We start from the raw sequence: 20,776 nt of genomic DNA, 5'->3' as shown, positions 1-20,776 counted from the left end.
AAACGAATACTACTATGAAGTCTACATCTCGTAGTAAATACTTCACAGTATGTTCTGGGCACACTGTTTACTTTAGCTACATCTTGTTTTCTAGATTAAAAAAGTATGATTTGTTTTTTTATCATCTATTTTCAAGTGTATAATAAATTGGGTCATGAAAAAGAACAATAACGACATTTCGGTTAAATAATTTTTGAAATAGGCATAGATAGTACATAAGTACTATATTTAAAATGCATCATAGAGGTGTGTATCGTTATATCGCTATCCTTGGGGACTCGATTATAAAAGTAAAGAAATGATTCAGTGTGTACCTATTACTATATTGAAGACAAAACATGTCTTAGCACTCTGTTGATGATCCAGGCGACAATTTATGTACCTAATATGATTAACTAATAGCAAACAATAACCAGAATATCTGGATTTGAATAATTTAATTACTATTTTATAGTATATATCAATATAAATAAATATAAATGATTGTATGTTTGTCCTGCAGAATAAATGTTTTATGTAGAACATCATTCCTATACGTGCGAAGGCGGGACGGGTAGCAAATAATTGAAATAAAACGCAAATGTTGTGCATTTCTATTTTATTTGATATCGCATAAAAGTGCAACGCCCCTCAGAGTCCAATGTCTTGGATTGCTGTCAGTTTCGAAGTCAATGGAGCCTACATACTTAGCGTCTGTCCTTTGTGGCTTTCTATATATGGGACATTCATACAGCCGCGGGTCCTTGCCTGCAGTTGTATTGATAGCAAATATGTAGATAACTGGCATTTGCTCATACAGTACTTTAGGCTTCGATTCAATCAACTTGCCAGATTTTCTATCAAGTGACGCTCCTGTAATAATTGAAATGTCCTGACTTCGTATAATCATAATACTAAACACATAAGTTATGTAATGTTTAGGATTATCGTTGATTTGATTCGTATTTAACCATTTGTGAAAAGACTTATGATATAAAAAAACTGAATTATAAATAATTTGGGTGAGCAACCAATTTAATAAACATACCTTCAAGAAACAATCCATGCACATATACTCCTTCTGTAGGGCCTTCATGAACGTCTTCACGATTAAATTTTGTGATATGATTTTGCAGAACAACAGAATCTAGCGCCCAGCCCTTGTGACTACGTGTAACCTCCTATAACATATAAATGAATTTGTGGTGGTAAGGTGTGATGATAATTTCAGTTAAAATGAAATTATAAGTAATATTCAAGCTTAATTCAAGTTATTATTGTTTTTTATTATGATTACACATGAAAAAATCTCAAATCTTTTTTGTAAGATATTTTGTAATATTGAATTTAATCTATTTGTCTCATATTTTTGTACCATATCACTACAATATTTTAATTTTTTTTGGTCGTGGTAATTGCTCTAAGATGAGAAAATCGAAAATTTTTATGAAAAACACAAATGTGAAGATAATAAAATAACCTGTCTCATGGCAGTCAGAAATCCTTGTGGATTGAAAAAGCCCGTCATCCAAAAAGCGTGAGGCCTTCCATTGCGTAGCCACGCCCGGTACTGTTGCTCGCGCTCTAAAAGCTCGGTGTACCAAAAACCCAATGTTGCCGATTCCCACGACACCTGTGAAGTTACATTAGTCTCAGTAAAGAGTAAGGCCTGGATGAAACGAAAGCAACGAGTATTACACAGGTAATAACTGTATAAGTAACAATGGACGCGAAGCAAACACCATCTAGCATACACAGGGTAGAGGAAGAGACTGGTCCGAAAAAATAGACAAAGCCTCTCCCTGGGTGCAGTGGTGTCGGATAAGCTATAGAGATTCTCATGGTCCAGAAGGAGACGGTGGAGAAAACGAAAGCGAAGAACAAAGCAATAACTTAATTTAGTTCAATAGCCAATTCATATACATTATTGTTATACTAGAGTGTTATTATTCAATTAGAATTATCACCTTAAGCCATTGTTGAGGAATGCGAGCATCGTACATGGCATCAAGTGACTCTCGCAAGCCTTGACTCATTATTATTGTCCCATCGATTGCTAATTTAAGGTCACAGAGTGTCGTGTGAACAGTTTTAATAACCCGTTGTATACGATCGATTTCTTGTCTGAAACGTTTAAATGTTGTATACAGTGGAGTTCCGAAATAAAAATAACAAAACTATTTGTTTTGCTACCACTTAAAGTACCTCAAGAAGATATTCATAGGAAGAAAAGCGCCCATTTTATGAAGTGCATCTCTAACTTCAAAGCTAATGTATTGTTTTGGTAATTTTTCTAACATATCCTCAGCCAAACGATAAACTATACTTTCTCTCGTTTCACCACCTTGACTACCACCCTCTTTTGGTTGTACACTTAAAATAGTGTCTAAAATGTCCTTCGCACTATTTATTTGATATGTTATATCTGCATTACCGTGCAGGCCAAATACTTCCGGTGTGTCTGTTAGCGGTAACTGATTAATATAGTCGACATAACCTTGCAGGTTTCTTGTTTGTGGAACTTTATATCCTTTATAAAATTCAAAACCAGGTCTCAGTAAGACATCACAAAACCAAACATTAGTAAATGTTGTTAACAAGCGTTTATCAAAATCATCTGTCACCCGACCACCATATTGCACCTCTCCGAGCATATAACATATAGTTGGCCAAGATATACCTTTTTTGGGATCGATTTCATCAAGATGATTTTGTATGAATTGCACACTTGCTGCATAATCTGCTTGATTGAATTCGTATGGTATGTTCCATCCCAAGGGTCCAAATTTTCTCCTTTCTTGAACAATAGTATGTAAAAATGCCACAGCATACAGCAGTGGAGGCCATTGTGATAACGATGAGTAATCTAACGTGTCTTGTGTAATATTCTGGTAAGTTCTTTTCATACTAGCTCGTATACCTTGAGGAGGTTCATTTGTAAATTTAATAGCCATTTGTAAAAGTCCAATAGGAAAATCAGTATGCACTTCAGTCGTTAACCATAAGCGAAATGATTCCTGTATATGCTCTGTTTCTATGAGTGCATCCATAGCCTCTACACAAAATGGTAGTGAAAGATGAATATTTTGTAGTAAAACCCAGCCTCCTTCGTTCATTGAATCAGATATCATTTTTCGAGCAACGATTTCTTGACCTTGTCCCATAGAAACAGCTTTTAACACTGTAATTAAAAACATTAAACATAATGTGCTTGATAGGTCTTGTACCAGTGACTTTTTGATTTTTAGTCAAAAACCTTTTTTATGTGTCTTATTTATGTGAAATAGAAGTTATACAAGAGTATTTGTGAAATATCGTTACAATTATTTTAACTTTTAGTATGAATTCATTGATGAGATGTCGGTAGTGTGAAAAATACCCTAAATAAATAGAGAGTTAATTGTAGTCTAGACAATAACAGTGTCTTATTATGCCAATATATATTTTTTAAACAAATTAAGTCAAAAATTTTGTGATTTTGTGTGTTTATTATACTATTATACTATATTATATATTTGTTAACAGTTTACCTATTTCTTTTGATTTCGCCAATGAAGCAATCTGCGCTGATGGATCTGAGCCAATCGAAAGAATGCAAATCAAAGGAGTACGTGGTTCAGACTCTTCCCAGGTGGATTCCAAGTTAAGAATACGTCCTTCTCCATATTCAGCGCCCAATGAATCTTAGAAAGTAAAAAGTTATAGAAGATTCAACTGTATGCATTTTTGATATATACGAGGATTATTGTTAAGTTTAATTTGCTGTTATTCGGAATTTGAGTATTTGTACATTAGGTAGTAAGTATTTACCAACTATATACTTTCTAGCCTGTGAAAGTGTTCGGTCCGGACTCCATGATCTGATTAAAAGAAGCTTGCGAAAAACATCAAGACTTTCTTGAAATCCACTAGGTATGGTTTCTTCTTCTGGCTTCGCTTTTTCATACCAAACTCTCCACTCTTTTTCATTGCTTGAAATCTATGGAATAATATTTAAAAAAAACATAGCAAAAAATGAACATAAATATTGGTCGCATAAAATTACTTCACATTGTTGATATTTATTTTGTTAATAAGTTACTATAGAAACTATCTTTGAGAGAAAACATATCGTACATAATAATTTTGTGAAACCATAAAAAGGGGACGGGACTGTTGCTCCTTAAGACAGATTATTTTATAACCTGGCGAAGAGTACAGTGCTACACCTACTTGATTGGGATTAAATTATTTTATACAAACAAAATTGTAATATTCAACTACTATGTTCAATCTCTATTAATAAATATATATAACTATTATTGGTTTTATATAATATTACCTTGCTTAGAACTTCAGAAAAGAACTTTATTTTGCTTATTTCAACTAAATTCAGCCAAGTAATATCTAGAATCCATCTGAAAGGCTTAGGAGTTACCGCATTTAAATCTAGTGATGCGCCTCCTTTAACGAAAGCCATGAACTCATCATGTGAAATAAGCCCTCGTTGGCAATCTATTTTCATAGCTAACATAAGAGTGAATAGTGACTTGTGCCTTTCATATAAGCTTCGTAAAGTAAATGCCCACACTTCGTGTGTTAAATATTTTAGAATGATATTAATACGTTCCTCTGTAATGTTACTTTTTGCAGACTTTGTTATAGAGTTATCAAATATGGTAAGAAACTGTTTTAAAGAATTCTGATACATGATGTTTACATTACTCATCTCAACAATTAAAAAGTATAATATAGAACCTCTTGCGGCTACGGCTCTAAATTCTTCTCTTGCTTTAATTATTTTTCTTTCCGTTACTTCGGCCACTTTTAATTTTTCATTGACTTCCTCAGCTGTTGATTTTGTTATTTGTAATACTTGAATTAAAGCTTCGTCATCAACTAAGGAACCTTCAGAAGATGTTAATCGACAAAGTAAATTACTTTCAAGTTCTTTCATACTTCTTTGGTTTTTCATAACCGATTCAAATAAAGCCACCCTCTCTTCTTCTAAGTCTGATTTTTCCATTAATATAACTCTTCCTAGTAACTGATCTTCGAGACCTTGCATAGTAACTGTAAAGTCAATAATAGATGTTTTTGCGCTTATTTCGGGTGAATAAGCTGGGTTAGGTAATTTAGTAGTTATATAGAGCATAAATCCTGGCATTACATCACATTCTTTATCGCCCACAATAACCTTTTCTATTGATCCAGATTTAATAAAGTTTTTCTCCAAAACATTGTCTATTACGGGATCTAACTCAACGCCTACATCCTCTATTAATAGTGGTCTTCCCAAAGATAAGCTATCTTCTAAGTGAGTTCGAAAATATTTGTGGTTTAACGAAGTAATTTGTAATTCATTTGAAGATTCTTTATTTTTAATCCAGTTTTTCCCTTGACTTTGTGGATCTACTAATAAAGGATACGAGCTTGATTTAGTCACAATTAAAGCATTTTGAACAGATAGCTCATCGTTTGGAAGCCCTTGTAGGGTCCATTCGGATATCGTAGCACTTTCAACTAACATGTTTGTTATGTTTAAATTATCTGTTACAGGAATTTGTTTGCTTTTTAATATTTCCATCCACGTATTAAAAAGACTATTACGAAATTCTTGATTATAAGGACCACAATAAGATAAGAAACCGGTAGCTAATACAACATCTCCAACTAATCTACCGAGTTGCTCTTTAAAATCTTTACTTTGTTGGGTCCACCTAATTTTTTCGCCACCTAATCCATTAATAAGTTGAGTTGCTGCTGTCATTTTTCTCAGACAGATATTAGCGGCATCTGTTAATTGTTGCTTCTCAGAAACAGCCGCTTCATACTGTTCCTTCACTTTCCGTAATGACATTTCGCGTTCTTCCAATTGACGTTCTGCTGATGCTAGATCTTCCATTGCAACCTAATAAAGTAATTTTAAGTGAACGAATTTTATTTCTAAGGTTCAGTTAAAAATAAACCTATTAATACCTTTAGTCTAGCTTCTTGTAACATTAAGCTTGCTTTTAGGGGTAAAACTTCTTTGTTGACGCTATGGAAAAACGCCATAGCTTTTGTCCAGGACAATAATCCCGCTACATCTCCACACACACGCTTGGCAGTGTCCATATTATAATCTTCCATTTCAAAATATGGTAAAAGATGTTCAACCATTTCATTATTAATAATATCTTTTGGATAATTTTGAAGTTGAAGTAAAAATGTTGTACTGGCCATCATCTGGTATTTCAAATATATTATTATATAAAAAAGACTTCTTGCTTGAATATAAAATTAATATTGTCAAAATAACAGTTATATTTAAAAAAAAACTGCTCTCTCACTTTGTTGAAAATACTTGCAAAATTATATCTCTTACTTAACACAAATCTTACTTAAATAATTTTTTGTCTTTCTACAGAGTAAACAGGATTTACTCATATATACCTATATATTAGTAAATCCTGTTGTAACAGCAGATTCACCTGAATAAGACATATGTTATTAATGAGTGTCAAGGTTACTTCTATGTTTTGGCTCGGTTTTAAGGTCAATTGTTATCAAACGTACTACGCAAAACATGCATTTATCAAAAATTTACTAGCATTTGTCTGTTCTTAAATATCTTGGTTTATCAGTAAAATAAATTAAAACAGATGAAATGCGAGTATAAAACTCAACGTATACGGTGCACTGAAGCAAACATATTTTAGAAAACCAAAAAAAAAAAAAAGAGTACCGACACCTATGCTGTAGTTGCAAAATATCAAAAAATAAAGAATCTTTCTTTTTTATTTTAAATGGAAAATGAATACCTTTAATGATTCTGCCCAAGAAGGCTTCGGACATGGTGCAGCAGTATCAGATATTAAAGGATGTAACCTTCTTTGGAATAGTATTAAAACACAATCCATGATCCTCATAATGAGGTGTGGTGGTCGACCTAATTTTCTTACGGTTGCTATATGTGCAGGCTTGATCGTATTAAGAGCTGCTTCTGCTTCCTCTAAGGCAGGCTTAGCAGCTTCTAATTTTCTTTCAGCTTTTTCTTTTTCTTCTGCTATATAAGCTACTAAAGCTTCTGCTTTTTCTTTGACAATTTGCACTTGATTTTTTACTATTTCTGCTTGCATTGCTCGATCAGTTACTTCTGAGAGTACACGATCAGCTTTTTCTGAAGCCAAAGCTAAATCTTGCTCCATCACAGCTAAATCTTTCTTTAAAACTTCGACTGATATTGACGCTTCACGTAACTTTTCTAAACCAGTATCCATTCTTTGAGCCCCATCTCCCAATTCCTTTTGTTTCATCTGATATATAGTTTTATAACCACCTATAAAACTGAGATATGATTTAGGAGTAACGTGAGAAGAACGTCGAAATCTTTGAAAGTATTCGGTAGATACGTTAGAAACGACATCTTGTATTGTTCCCAAGACTGTGACGAGTTCCTTTTTTACCTCTTTAGTGCATTCGATTTCAAAATCAGTTAAGAAATGATCAGCTACCGATACAAGTGCATCTTTTGGCCACGGTTGAAACCAGTCAATTGTACACCCAGATATAAGAGCTGGAAAACGTAACGCCCGATACCGAAACGCCTCACTCACCTGATAAAAATCGAAATGTTGACACTTATACAACGCACGTTATCGTACATTTAGTGAAAAATTAAAGGACAGAAACATTTATTTTTATACAAAACTCAAGAAATTAAAACGGCCAAAAAAGATTAATTATGATTTCATATGTATTCTTGTACTAACATAATATATGTATTATAGTACCAGTAAAATTGATTAAAGATTTCATAAAAATTAAGCAAATAGCTCAGGAGTTTTATATTTTATTCATAAAACTACTATAAATTGTTTCATAATTTGCCATTGTATTAATTTTAAACACTTATTAATAATATAAAGTAATATTACATTATGTGTGTAACAGCAGATTCATTATACTTTCCAATAAAGAATACTTTACAAATATCTAATGAATTAGCTATAAATGTGTCACAAAACTATTAAAAGCCCTATTTTTTAATCATTTACGTTTTGTATCATATACGTAACACTTATTTTCTTTTTCTTATCTTATTATTTACTTTGAGAACTTTTTAAAATTTCGATATTATTAGTTATAAATTTTACTACTTATGTATACAAAAATAACGGGCAAATATTGGCAATACAATATTATAAAATAAATTAATTCAAACTAAAATTGTCAACATAAATATTACAAAGTACTTACAGGCGAAAAACATAAAACCACGTGTAGATTTTGGCAAGTCCTGTTTAAAAAATATTCCATTACTAACTCGTTAGTTAAAGTTCGTTTTTGATTTTCACGTTTCATGACTGGCGTTAATTCGGAAATTATTTCTTGTTGTTCGTCTTTTGTAAATAAATTTGATATAACTCCTGATGATAAAATATTATTAAGGTATTCAAGGAAACCTTCTTCTTTAATATCTAGATCGGTAAAAATAAATGTGGTGCCTTTTCCCTGCACACCACATGATCTGTAAAGCAGTTTTAAGTCTTCCAAAAAATTACCAACGTTGTAAGATCTGGTCAAGGCTATTTGAAAAGAGCGATAACCTGCGATAAATGTTGATAATTTCGTTAATGACTGTTTGCCTGATCCACCAACACCAACTAGCATTACATTTCCTCGAGGATGCCTTATTACTCTAGATATTTTGACTAAATGTAACATGGCGTCGGGAAAGAATACCAAATCCATTCCTGATCCACGAACCATTTCATTGAATTGAGATAGAAACATTTCTAAGCGATCCCGTAGTTCGGCATGATCAAACACAGGTTCATAGACTTTTGGGAGTTCCATATCTGCATCCTCACCTTCTTCGCCTGTTGGTTCTGGCGCATCTCTTAAAAAAAAAATACGTAAAAAATAAACATCATTAATGAGATTTAAATAAAGATAAGAAATAATGTTTTAGACCTTTTATATTTAGCTTGTGTTAATTGCATTGCTAACTGTTTTTAAAAGTGGTTTAATAGGATTTAGTGTATCTAACTTTAAAAGACTTACTGGTTGGCAGATATATACTTTTAAATTAAAATTAAAATTCCTATTACAACAAAAAAAATATCTATTGTTTTAAATCTTTCGAATTCGTTTTTGTATGTTGGTTTATTTCGCGTGAAATATTTCATTTTTATGTAATTCAAAACCATTTATTAAAAAATATATACTTCTTGCTTAAGCATTCTTGTTTGATATAATATAAGAATCATATTTTTTTAATACGTTATTTAATTATTTCTGATTTGTTTATATTAGCTGCTAACTTACCTCATAAAGTCTACAAAGACAGGATCTTTTTCCATCATTTTTTTGTAGTCAGATCCTAATAATTCTTCTGTAATATTGTTTAAAGCATTATTGAACCAATCTTTATCAGATTGATGCGTGAAACGATCGGAAAACACTCTTGAGCATTCATGTTTCCAAAGAAGCATTAAACATTTTTCTGATTCAATCACAGTAGGCAAAGTACCTATCATGCCTTGCCACACTCGGGATAAGTCTCTCAAAGAAAAAACATAGTGAAATTTTGCAGGAGTGGGTAGCAAATTCGTTCTTGTTTTCATCCAAAGTTCTCTTGTTAAAGGAATTATTTTTTTTATAAGCGATCTTACTTCGATTGTAAAACCTCTTTTAGCATTGTAATGTCCTTCACCAATAACTTTAAAAATTTTATCAATCGAATCATTATTAGGCAACGGGCAATTAAATATAGCAAATTGTCGTTTTAACCTAGCGGGGATATCATTTCTACCTCCACCTGAAAACATATATTTAAGTATACTAGTGTTGCCTCTGTCGTCGAAAACAGACCTTGAGATCGAATTTATTGAAAATATGAGAAAATATAATATATTAATTTACATGTTTTGTTAAAAAAAATACCATTGTAGCAAAAATTTATATTGATAACACTAAAGCTCGTCAATAGCTACTAAAAAACGGTTGAAAAACAGAAGAAGAAAAAGACGAGTACCTTTTTTACAGTTTTGTTTTTGCTATTTTTATATAGAAGCTATGAGCTATGAAGCTATGAAGTAAAGCCACCATCATGAGCTAAATACCGAATCCCTGACCAAATAGGCAATTATTCAGAAACAAGATTACTTTGAAGGAAATACACAGTTACAGTATATAAAATCTATTTTATTTTTTATCAATTATAAATGTTTGTAATTAAATAATGTAAAAATATATATCAAGTATAATATTAAATATTACCTATGAACTGGTCTATATTTTGGTTCCTTAACGATATTAATCTTATATTTCATCGTGAAATAGGAACATAATAGAAAACTAAACAGACTGTAAACTGCAATGATAGATATAAAACTGTATTTAGCTTAATTTAAAAAAAAATGTTGCCCTATTTCTAAGCTAAGTTGATGATGTTTCGTAATCTAACGGACAGTTTTAGTATTTTACCGGATACAAAATAAAAGACTAAATAAGATTGAATACTAAATGCGCTTTAAAAAAAATGTTGAAAATACGTTAATTAAGATTCAACAAGGAAACATTGACCATTAATTCTATATATATAATAAAAATGTAACTAAACGCTGTGTGTACATCGAAGCTATATGAGTAAAACTATTATTGTTACATTTTTTTTTCTGTTTGTCTGTGCGTTTGTGCCCGCTAATCTTAAAAAAGGGTTTAAGTGATTTGAGTGCGATTTTCACTAATGTATTGTGGCAAATTTCACTTAAAATCTAGTGTTTGATTTTTTTTAATCGGCTTATAATTAAAAAATATGTCAATTTAAAGAATCACGTCGATCATTTATTCGATAAAAATACTATAAAATAACTGTTCAATTGAATTAGCTGAAACTTTAGCTACCTATAACTGATAGTCAGTAAAATAATGATGATTGCAACCTTATAGGAACAAAACAAAGTCAAAAAATGAACAGTTTCAGAGGTTTAATAATTTAAATTAAGCATTCCGATGTAAGTTGAGCTCTGATCTATATGATTAATTATATTAAATATAGTATATAGTTGAGTTAACCCCAGTATGTTATTGAGTTATTTGCTGCGAACGCATGGCGGAGACGCACTCCTAGAAACAGAGACTTGGTAAGCCACCGTCTGTATTCGATTGTAATGTATTTTGTTAGTTTAAGTTAGTAGGTTCGTTGAACCAAAATGTATTTTAATCATGTCTTCCGATCTAAGATGATGTGGATCAGATGTCAAAATAATTTTGTTGTTGCATAGCTCATTTACGAAGAAAACTAAAGGCTAAAGAACATCACTAAATTAAATCATGTATGTATAGAAAAGCCGAGATGGCCCAATAAGAACACGTGAATGTTAATCGATGATCGTGGATTAAAACCCGGGCAAGCACCACTGAATTTTCATGTGCTTAATTTGTGATTATAATTCATCTCGTGCGGTATACGGTGAAGGAAAACATCGTGAGGAAACCTGCATGTGTCTAATTTCACTGAAATTCTGCCACATGTGTGGCAGAATTTATTACCCTCTTCCACCGCAATAGAGCAGCTTGGTGAAAGCTCCATACCTTCTCCTCAAAAAGGGAGAGGAGGCCTTAGCCCAGCAGTGAGACATTCACAGTTACTTAAAATGCGGTCTTGTCGCTAAGAGAGTGATCTCTTCCGGACAACTTTCGGATGAAGGACATGAGATTAATAAAGCGGTGAGGAGGTGTACAGATCAAATAATTAAAGAAAATATTGTTTTATTTCACATATATAATGTATGTATATATATATATACAATAAAGTGCGATAGTAAATAAAACCAAACCGAACAGATAATCATAAAGCTAAATAATACACGTTGAGTCGAATTTTAAGCGTGCAGGTGGATTGAGATCGCCTTAAGTGAAGCAGTAAGGAATTTCAAAGGCGAACTGCTTGAACTTGCTTTTCTTATATAGATCCGGGTGCTGCGAAAACCAATGGATACTAACATCCTACCAAAATAAAACTTTAAGTACCCGTAAAAGTATTTATTTAACCATTACCTGGTTGTCCCATAGCTCCTAAGAATTGAATATCAACAATTGTTGTAAAATCGCCAGGTTTTTCTAAGCTATAAAATCCACCCATACTCATAGTTTGTCTTACTATTTCATTTGTTATTTGATCGCCCCATTCGTTGATTTGCGGTAAATTTATGTCATCAATAAAAACAAGCATTTTTTTTCCACCAGGAGGACCAAACGTCATTCCACTACGTTTTTCTACATAACTTTCAATTGTCTTTTGAAACTGAAAAGGACTAGTAGCTGACGAAAAATTAAATGATCTTCCCATGAACTGCTCCGGATTAGCATTTTTCATATATGCTTTCATCATAACGGTTTTAGCGGAACCTTGTTCTCCCAATAAAAGTACTGCTTTACCTTGCTTTGCAATACAATAAATAAGATAATTTATACGAACGTTATCGACTATTGGTATTAAAATATTTGAATAATCAGGAGTCGCTGTGTCTGGATAAATGTAGTTTGTCATTAAATCTTCCCACAATTCCCACTTTCCTGGATGCTTGACATAAAAATCAAAAAGTATACTTGCTTTATTATTGGGATGTTTGGGTAAATCGAGAATATCATTGAATGTATTTTTTATGAATTTATCAAATCTAAATCGATCTCCGGCTTCTAAAAGAGAGCCAAACCCCCAAATAAGTGAAAAAACATAGATTTTGTGCAAATGCTCATGTGTAAATAAAATCACTTCTTCTACTTTTTCTTTTTCATCTTCGTCATCTATGTCACCATTGACTGATTTGCTAGCAGAGGCATCTTCAGCTTCTGTTACTTGTGGTGGCACTAAGCCTTCAAGTAAATTTAGCATTTGATAGATAATGTTACTTTGAAGTACGCGCATGCTAAATATCAAATTTTGAGTACACCACGTATATGTATTCGAAAATGTTTGTTCAAAAAAGGAACTAAATACTTCAATTTCCCTCGGAGACCGTGTCTTCAGCCACGCGTTGAGAACTAAAATACAAGATATTTTTGTAAGTGTAAATATACATAATAATGGTGCATTTTATTTGATTCAATATAATTCTACCTGGTTCCCAGTTTAATCCTGACGAGCTCATATAGACCATTCCATTGCGCGAAACTGTAGCAGGCGAAGCATTATCAATATTTTCAGGCTCGAAAATAATTTTTGAAGTAGGTGACATCGTTAATCGATCTCCATTGGCTAATGTTAAAGTTTTGTTATCGTCTAATACAGAGTTTAAATTTTCTATCCATATACTGTCTACTGGACCATCCAGAACTAGCCAGATGTGTTCCCCTGTTTTTATTTTAAGAGTTTTTCTCCACAAAGCGGAAAATATACCGTCTGTCCAGTCATTTGTGGCCACGTCTAGGCGGCCAAACATTTGAGCCGCCGTAATTGCTTTAGGGTTCATACGCATTTCCCTAATAATAAATATAATAAAATAACTAAAATTGATCGACTACATTATTATAATATATTTATGTGTGTATTTCACCTGTGTGGATCTTCTATGTCTGATAATGCGTCCATCAAAGTATGAATACAAGTAGTTTTTCCGGCTCCTGGAGGTCCGAGTGTCATAATACCATGGCGAACGCGCTGTGTTTCATATAACTAATAAAAAAATTAAATTAATAATATTCCAACAAAATGTTTTATATGTATGTGTTTCTATTAAATGATATTTAATATAAATCATAACAGATTTTTTTTATAAAAAAGTAATATTAATAAAAGTAACTGAAAAATACCTGTATTATCTTTAATACCCAAGGCGGGTGGTAAATCAGTCCATTCAAATCGACTTGTTTTCTAATTGCATCTTCAAGTTCTGTATATGCTGTTTTTTCCAAAGCTTGGTTAGGGAACAAATCCGCAACAAGTGAAATAAAAAGTGGTTCATCTTCATCTATGAGCTTTGATAAATTCATGTCTCTTAACACCCTCATTACAATCGTGCTTTCAGTTTCTTTCGTGTTAACTCGTTTTACAGCCCCAAGTGTTCGCAAAACAGAGAGAATATTTCTCAAGCCAAAATCATAATGAACCTAAAAATATCAGAATATTATGTACAAATTTAGTCTCCTGTTACTTTTCAATCAAAGTTATGAACTAAGCAGCTTATAAGATTACTTGTTTTGTAAGTTGTTCTTCGCATAATTTATACAACGTATAAAATTTTCGAGCTAGAGTTATATTTTCTAAGAAGCCACATGACGCTAATTTAACTCGTATAATGATTTGGCGGTCTGGTACCATCATGGCTACCGTGCGAAATTGAATCTTTAAATTTTCTGGCAGTTCCTTGCGACCTGCATAACCTGGATTCTGAAAATTATTATAAAACATGTTGAGATATAAAAAGAATAATAATAATAATAATTTAAGTAATAAATTTAAAAAAATATAGTATGTGTAGAAATAACCATGGTAATAAATATTCCAAACTCAGGGCACATATCTGACATGTCTCCGTCAGTGAAGAGGAATGTTTTCTTTTTTTCCTTTTTGGCTGCGAGGACCACCGCGACCTGTTGCGCAGCTACTGAGAGGACTGGAAGCTCTATACGATTAAACTCATCAAAGCAACCCCATGAACCAGACTGAGCTAGGCCTTTGTAGATCCGACCAAGGCCTCTAAAAATATTATAATTATTCTTTATCATCTCGTATATTTATATTTCAGTGCAATAATCAAATCTTATTATACTAAGACTTACTACTATAAAATAAAACATTGCCATATTTTTTCCATATATTATAATGTTTAACTAAAAAAAGTATTTAATATAATACCTGTAGTCCATTTGATCAGAACAATTGAATACAACAACGTATTTGGCGAGGGTCTTGCCCATATCCTTAACTGTTTCTGTCTTGCCTGTACCCGCAGGACCGCAGGGAGCACCGCCCATACTCATTGCCAGTGCTTGGGCCAGGGTTATATAACATCTATCGTAAATAAAAATTATGTATATTTACAGCATAGATTTACATTGAGAAATATGTTACAACTATTAATTCAAGGTGTTTCAGTTGCCGGATATATAAGGAGTTAATGTTATCAACGCAAATGTCCTCCCACAATAGGGACAATCTACATTTCCAGGCTACCAGCGTTAAGTCCATCAGGTCTTATGCTATCAAATGCTATTCCAGAGGGTTTAATAAGAGATGGAAAGTCGATAGCTGTAAGGACCCTTTTTATTGTTGTATTAAAAGTACTGTGGCTGAAATGCTTATTATAAAACTTTGTACAATTAAGACTATGTTAGCCGTTAGAGACCATCACTTTCTCACGTGTACATCTGTGTTTAAAGCACACAGGTCTCAGACGGTTTACCCTCTATTGTTATACAAAAATATCTATTACCTGAATGCGTACCAAAATGTACTTACCGATCTGTTAAAGGTGTAATAACAAGCCTTTCTGTACATCCCAAATATTCATTTTGATATGTGAATGTTACATCAGTGACAGATATCCATGTTTTGTCGGCGTCTTCTTTGAAGTAAAATCGGCATTGTTTTAACCACTCAAAGTCGTTAGCCGAGCGTACGTTTAGTCGGCACTACAAAAAAAAAAAAGAAAGGAGTAGATTATTATGAAGATCGTCTTACTGAATTTCTGCCGCGGCTGCTAATTACTGTGCAGGAGAATTGTCATTGTATACACACTTATGCGTTATTACTTTGCACTAATGTGTGCACATTATAACTATGGAATCGTAATATGACATGACCGGACAGAGTCAGAGTCAGAGATCAGATCTTAATGTAGGAATTCTATATTTACCAGCATGTCAAATATGTCTCTTTGATGTACATGAATAGTGATTAATGTTTCAAACTTAGTGCGTTCGATTTTAATTAAATCTCTCGTTGTTTGATCTATAAGAGTATTCAGAAGCTCTAAAAATTTGTTGTTTGTTTCAATCATTATTTTTTTATCTTGACGAGCTTGCATTAGAGCTAGTTCTGCATCTCTCGTCCAGATAATTTGAATTCCCAACAGACCAATCTGTAATAATATGGTATTTAGTCACATTATCAATATTTTTAGGAAAATACACTTTAATAGTTTAATTTTACATTGTTTACCTGTGCGGGCATTTTATCTAGGAAAAGAAGAAGATTAAACCCTGGGTCATTGATTACGGAAACAGCATTACGTATGATGGAATGCAAACTACTCTGAGCTGATTGCAATAAGGACGTTAGCCATGTTTCTACTGAACCCTCGGCGCGGACTGGGCGTTCTAGTTTTATTTCTTCTCCTTCAGATGATACTATAGCTATCATTTTATTATATTCTGCAAAATATAAATATATATATTTTATATATTAACGTAAATGTACTGTTGTCACAATAAAGTTGGTTATACATGTTTAATGATTAGTCATAACGTACCTATATCATGAAATTTTACATATCGTATATTATCGAAAATTGACAGTAGATGATTCTGTATTGTGTGAGAATCTGAAGCTTGTCCTAAAATTTCCAACAGGGCTGGATCAGACACGAAAAAAAATCGAGGAAACATTGTCCTTTTCTTTTCTAGATAGCCACTTAAACTTTTTTGACATAGTTCTAGCTGTTCTTGAAGATGTGGAAGAAGCTGTCTAAGAAGATCATCTCCAACACAGCATGAAACAACACCAGGAGTTTCGTGAGCCCTTTGCATAATTTTCTGCCAAGACTTATCTATTTTTGAAAATCTCTTAGCTTCTTTTGGCAGCTGCTTAGCGATATCGCCACCTACAAATACGGCTTCAAGATATACCCACATATTCTGAACGAGCAGCCAACGCTCCAAAATTTCATTTGTGCTTTGAAGATCATATAACCATTGTTGTATTTGTTTTCTAAATGGTGCGTTGTAACTGTTAAAAAATACGTTTATCATCATTCATCGGATACAACTCGCGTGCCACTTATTTTACCTTTATATGCCAGAAACATAAATAAAATTATACAGATAATTATATAATGTTTAAGTAATACCGGTTAGATAACAATGATCCAAGTATCATTAAACTGTCTTCGAGTTGGCCGATAGTTTCTGCAGTTGTGTCGCCTCTGAGAAGCAATTCACCTCGATTATTAAACGTTTGAAATGTCAGTTCATGAACCGACCATTCGTTAGTCACTTGCCGAAGTTTCGCTTCTATATCCTTTTCTTTCATTGCTGATATACATATATCCTGAGGCAAAAGATGAAAGAATACAAATGGTATGGATATTAAAACAGATGCTTTCTTAATAATAGTATGTATTTGTTTAATTAAAAGTTATTTTTGTAAATTATTTACAAATGAAAATTGTTCGGTCAGGGGCGTGCCCGTCAGGAACGAAGTTCTTTGCGATATTTTTCAACTCAAAACCTGTTTTAATATGTAGATTTTTATTGATTATATTACTGTATTTTTGTCATACCTAAAAGCACTATTCTCCTTTATTCAACTCTCTCTCTCTAATTTGTATATTTTGTGTTATTTTTTATTATTTTTTCAATGCTAATGTTAAGTAAGGATTTAATTTAATAAATTTTATTTAACATTTTAGGAAAATAGTAAGTTATTCAAAATTAAATATAAATTGTGAATTAGAAGTTATATATAAAAAGTGTATAAATTAGATAAAATTATTTTTAAGTTTCATTACTATATTGTAATATAGTAATTAATGGCTTATAGTAACTATAATAATTATCAAGTAAAATAAATTTAATCAAGTATCTCGAGAAAACAGCATCAACGGTTGTACAATATTTCATTGTGAACTACTCTGGGTCATTACTAATACAAATGTAACTGATAAAACAGATGTAAACTTTTCAAATTTTTTCTTTATTATTGAAGTTAACCTTCCAGCCAATAATCGCAGTGATGCTACCCCGTCTTTTTCTTGCCTTACTTTTGATTCAAAATGACTTTCGCATTATTAGCAACTAACACCTTTTTTTTTTAAACGGACAAATTGAATTACTTCTAAAAAATTCTTGTACGGTGATGATTATTTATTTTACACAAATTCTATAAAGAAGTAATATAACAATTAACTAAAATAATTCAAATGGAATTCAGTTTTACATATTTAATAAAATAATTAAATTTGATTCAGAATAAATATATTAATCCTAATTTTATTTTGAATATTGTTAGAGTAAAATAAATATTTTAACAATAAATTATATTTAAAAATGTCTTTAAAAGTTTCACATAGTCAAAACAACGTCTATCCTAAAAAAAATAATAGCTTCATAAACAATGGTCTAATATTTTCAAATAAAAATAAAATATGAATTTCGTGTCTTAAAAATTTATAAAATCGTTTAATTAAACTTAAAACAAAAAGACCAATTTTTAACAATGATTGTCTATGATAGGCGATAGGCGCCCATAACTACTATCATTTATACGACAAATTTATGCATAAAGATCAATAATTGACTATTATAGAGCGTTTGTTGTTTGTTATATTTTTGCATTCTGAAGTTGATTTTGGATTTTTTTCCTTCGATGGTTTTTTGACGCTTAACATATACATATGATTTCACTATAATTTCTCTGTAATGCAAATAAATAGTAAACACTGTATGTAGTATGTAAATACTTGTATTAAGTTATATGATTTCTTAACTCTTATTGTCAAATCTCAAAACTCGCATACTCATGCACACTTACAAATACAATTGTATAAAATAGAAAGATACATTAAACAAGACAAAGAGAGGAAAGGTCGCTTGGAGGGGCATTAAGCTTTTCCTTACGTGAAGTGTTCTGCCAGTTCATTCTACTGTAAGCCGCGTAAAAGAACTTCGTTCCAAATGTTAATAATAATTTAACAGTAAACGGAAACTTTCTAAAGAACTATTCTCGTATATTGTTGTTTGTAGTAATTTTGTTATTAGTAAAAAATTCAGAATAACTGTTTTTGAATAATTTGTATTAACAAATCTAATATAGATTTAACATCACATATTATTACCTTAAAAATCAAAATTTCATATGATAAACCTACATATTAACTATAAAGATTTAAAATAGAGTTTTTATTAATCAATTAATTATCATCTTTATTTCGTTTTATTGTCTGTATAACAATAATAATAATAGATAAATATAAGAAAATGTCACCTCAATGTCTTCTTTGTGCTGTAATAGAGGTGCTTCTAAAATATTTTTTAAGCAGAAATCTTCATTTTCGAGCTCAAAAATGTATTTAGTCACTTCCATAATACGTTGCCAGTGTCGTGGTTTCATAGCTCTGTTCGCCATTAATTCAAGAAGGGGACACATGTCGTTAAAGTCGTCGATTGTTTTTTTTAATGCATAGAAAGCTGGCCATTCCTTTAACCTAAAAAATGTAAGTAAAAAATACACATCATGCGTTTGCGATTCGGTATTTCATTATTACAACACGATTCGTGAAATAAGTGCTAATCACAGAAAACCTTAATGATAGCTGTTTACTTTTCATCAATAATGTTACAATAATTTTGTATCCATATAATTGAAATATGTTAGTGGTTCGATTCCACATTATTTTATAATGCTATTGTGATGTCTTTAAATTTTTTTTGGTATAACTAAACTATCTTCTGAAATATTATTAATTATTAATCAAATCAAGTTAAAAAGTATAACAGCTAATAAGTATCAATGAAAATTATATATTTTACCCCTTTGGTAGTTTTCTGCATCTATTCTGAAACTCCATCAGTTCATTGTTGATTTCTTCTATGTTAACTTCACCCCAGGGTATATCATAATAACTACTGACTCTGTCTATCACATCGTTATATAGTTTGTAAAGTTTTTGTAAGAGATTTAACTCTTTCCTTATCTGAGCCAATTCAGGATACTCAGTGTGTGGTAGACCGAATAATTCCTCTCCATTTTGGTATGTTTGTAGTTTGCGCCACATTCCATCAAAACGATTCTGTATGAAGAAACAAAAAATCATATAAAATTTTTAATCTGGTAAATATTATTATTTATTAAATTATTATAATTAGAATTTGAATAGGCAGACTCTTCTGCCCATGTAAAAGAATATATTAAAAGAGTCTGTGTCAAGATCTTGTTAACCATGTCACATAAGTTGTTATGTTGTTTGCGCATTCAATCTATACAAATAAACAAATTAAAGTGTCAGTGTGTTTAGTCTTTATTTCATCAAAATCGGTTGTATCTATCAAAAGTTACAAAAAATTTAGAAACTTACTTATAAATATTTGTTTCTTTAAGTGTACTAGTAATATATAAAAAATGTATGAAAATGTCTATCTGTGGAGTTTTTATGCATTACAATAATGTTGCTCCTATCGTAAATCTTTAATCGTCTGAATCCTAATAATTAATAACAGTTTTACGTGAATTCTTGTCGTGTTTCTTATGATATAACAAAAAAATAAGAAAATATTTTTACATTTTATAAATTTGATTAAATACCTGAAACAAGATCAAGCGGTCGGAAGCTTCTCGTGGGCTCAATCCAGGCTGCATGGGTCCTGCATATCGATATTCATGGCAGTAGTCTGCATTGTCTTCTCTGAATTTATCCAAGTTATTTTTCAAGTCATCTTCAAACTGTGGCTGCATTTTCAGCAATTGCACGTGAGACGCCAGTGCGGTGGCTTGTAACTGCTGCCAGCTGTAGCGAAGATTATCCACTTGTTCCATGTCTTCTTTGCTGACTGGCAGTTCATATCGTGTTATGACGTTAAACGCTTCCTAAAATATGTTAAAAAGTTCTTA

General features: G+C 31.7%; 1 protein-coding gene across 1 annotated transcript in view; it reads right to left on the bottom strand.

Moving 5' to 3' along the window:
- Nucleotides 1–598: 598 nt before the first annotated feature.
- The window catches only part of LOC126780440 (dynein axonemal heavy chain 5), a 207,304-nt gene continuing 187,126 nt past the window's right edge, over nucleotides 599–20,776 (bottom strand). Inside the window, exons 22-48 of the mRNA XM_050504920.1 lie at nucleotides 20,471–20,752; nucleotides 19,699–19,958; nucleotides 19,154–19,373; nucleotides 17,019–17,218; nucleotides 16,422–16,897; nucleotides 16,112–16,323; nucleotides 15,807–16,031; nucleotides 15,410–15,582; nucleotides 14,807–14,962; nucleotides 14,437–14,647; nucleotides 14,144–14,338; nucleotides 13,762–14,058; nucleotides 13,506–13,624; nucleotides 13,070–13,431; nucleotides 12,007–12,993; nucleotides 9,271–9,763; nucleotides 8,200–8,842; nucleotides 6,762–7,556; nucleotides 5,938–6,186; nucleotides 4,301–5,869; nucleotides 3,790–3,958; nucleotides 3,510–3,662; nucleotides 2,185–3,160; nucleotides 1,947–2,103; nucleotides 1,460–1,612; nucleotides 1,028–1,160; nucleotides 599–852 (exon numbers count right to left, since the gene is read on the bottom strand). Coding sequence (XP_050360877.1) covers nucleotides 599–852; nucleotides 1,028–1,160; nucleotides 1,460–1,612; nucleotides 1,947–2,103; nucleotides 2,185–3,160; nucleotides 3,510–3,662; nucleotides 3,790–3,958; nucleotides 4,301–5,869; nucleotides 5,938–6,186; nucleotides 6,762–7,556; nucleotides 8,200–8,842; nucleotides 9,271–9,763; nucleotides 12,007–12,993; nucleotides 13,070–13,431; nucleotides 13,506–13,624; nucleotides 13,762–14,058; nucleotides 14,144–14,338; nucleotides 14,437–14,647; nucleotides 14,807–14,962; nucleotides 15,410–15,582; nucleotides 15,807–16,031; nucleotides 16,112–16,323; nucleotides 16,422–16,897; nucleotides 17,019–17,218; nucleotides 19,154–19,373; nucleotides 19,699–19,958; nucleotides 20,471–20,752 — 10,119 coding nt within the window. The remainder of the gene's footprint in view (nucleotides 853–1,027; nucleotides 1,161–1,459; nucleotides 1,613–1,946; nucleotides 2,104–2,184; nucleotides 3,161–3,509; nucleotides 3,663–3,789; nucleotides 3,959–4,300; nucleotides 5,870–5,937; nucleotides 6,187–6,761; nucleotides 7,557–8,199; nucleotides 8,843–9,270; nucleotides 9,764–12,006; nucleotides 12,994–13,069; nucleotides 13,432–13,505; nucleotides 13,625–13,761; nucleotides 14,059–14,143; nucleotides 14,339–14,436; nucleotides 14,648–14,806; nucleotides 14,963–15,409; nucleotides 15,583–15,806; nucleotides 16,032–16,111; nucleotides 16,324–16,421; nucleotides 16,898–17,018; nucleotides 17,219–19,153; nucleotides 19,374–19,698; nucleotides 19,959–20,470; nucleotides 20,753–20,776) is intronic.

The sequence above is a fragment of the Nymphalis io genome, chromosome Z, assembly GCF_905147045.1.
Source record: "Nymphalis io chromosome Z, ilAglIoxx1.1, whole genome shotgun sequence".
Classification (NCBI taxonomy): domain Eukaryota; kingdom Metazoa; phylum Arthropoda; class Insecta; order Lepidoptera; family Nymphalidae; genus Nymphalis; species Nymphalis io.
The sequence above is the reverse complement of the archived record's forward strand: the minus strand, read 5'-3'. Positions and strand labels throughout refer to the sequence as shown.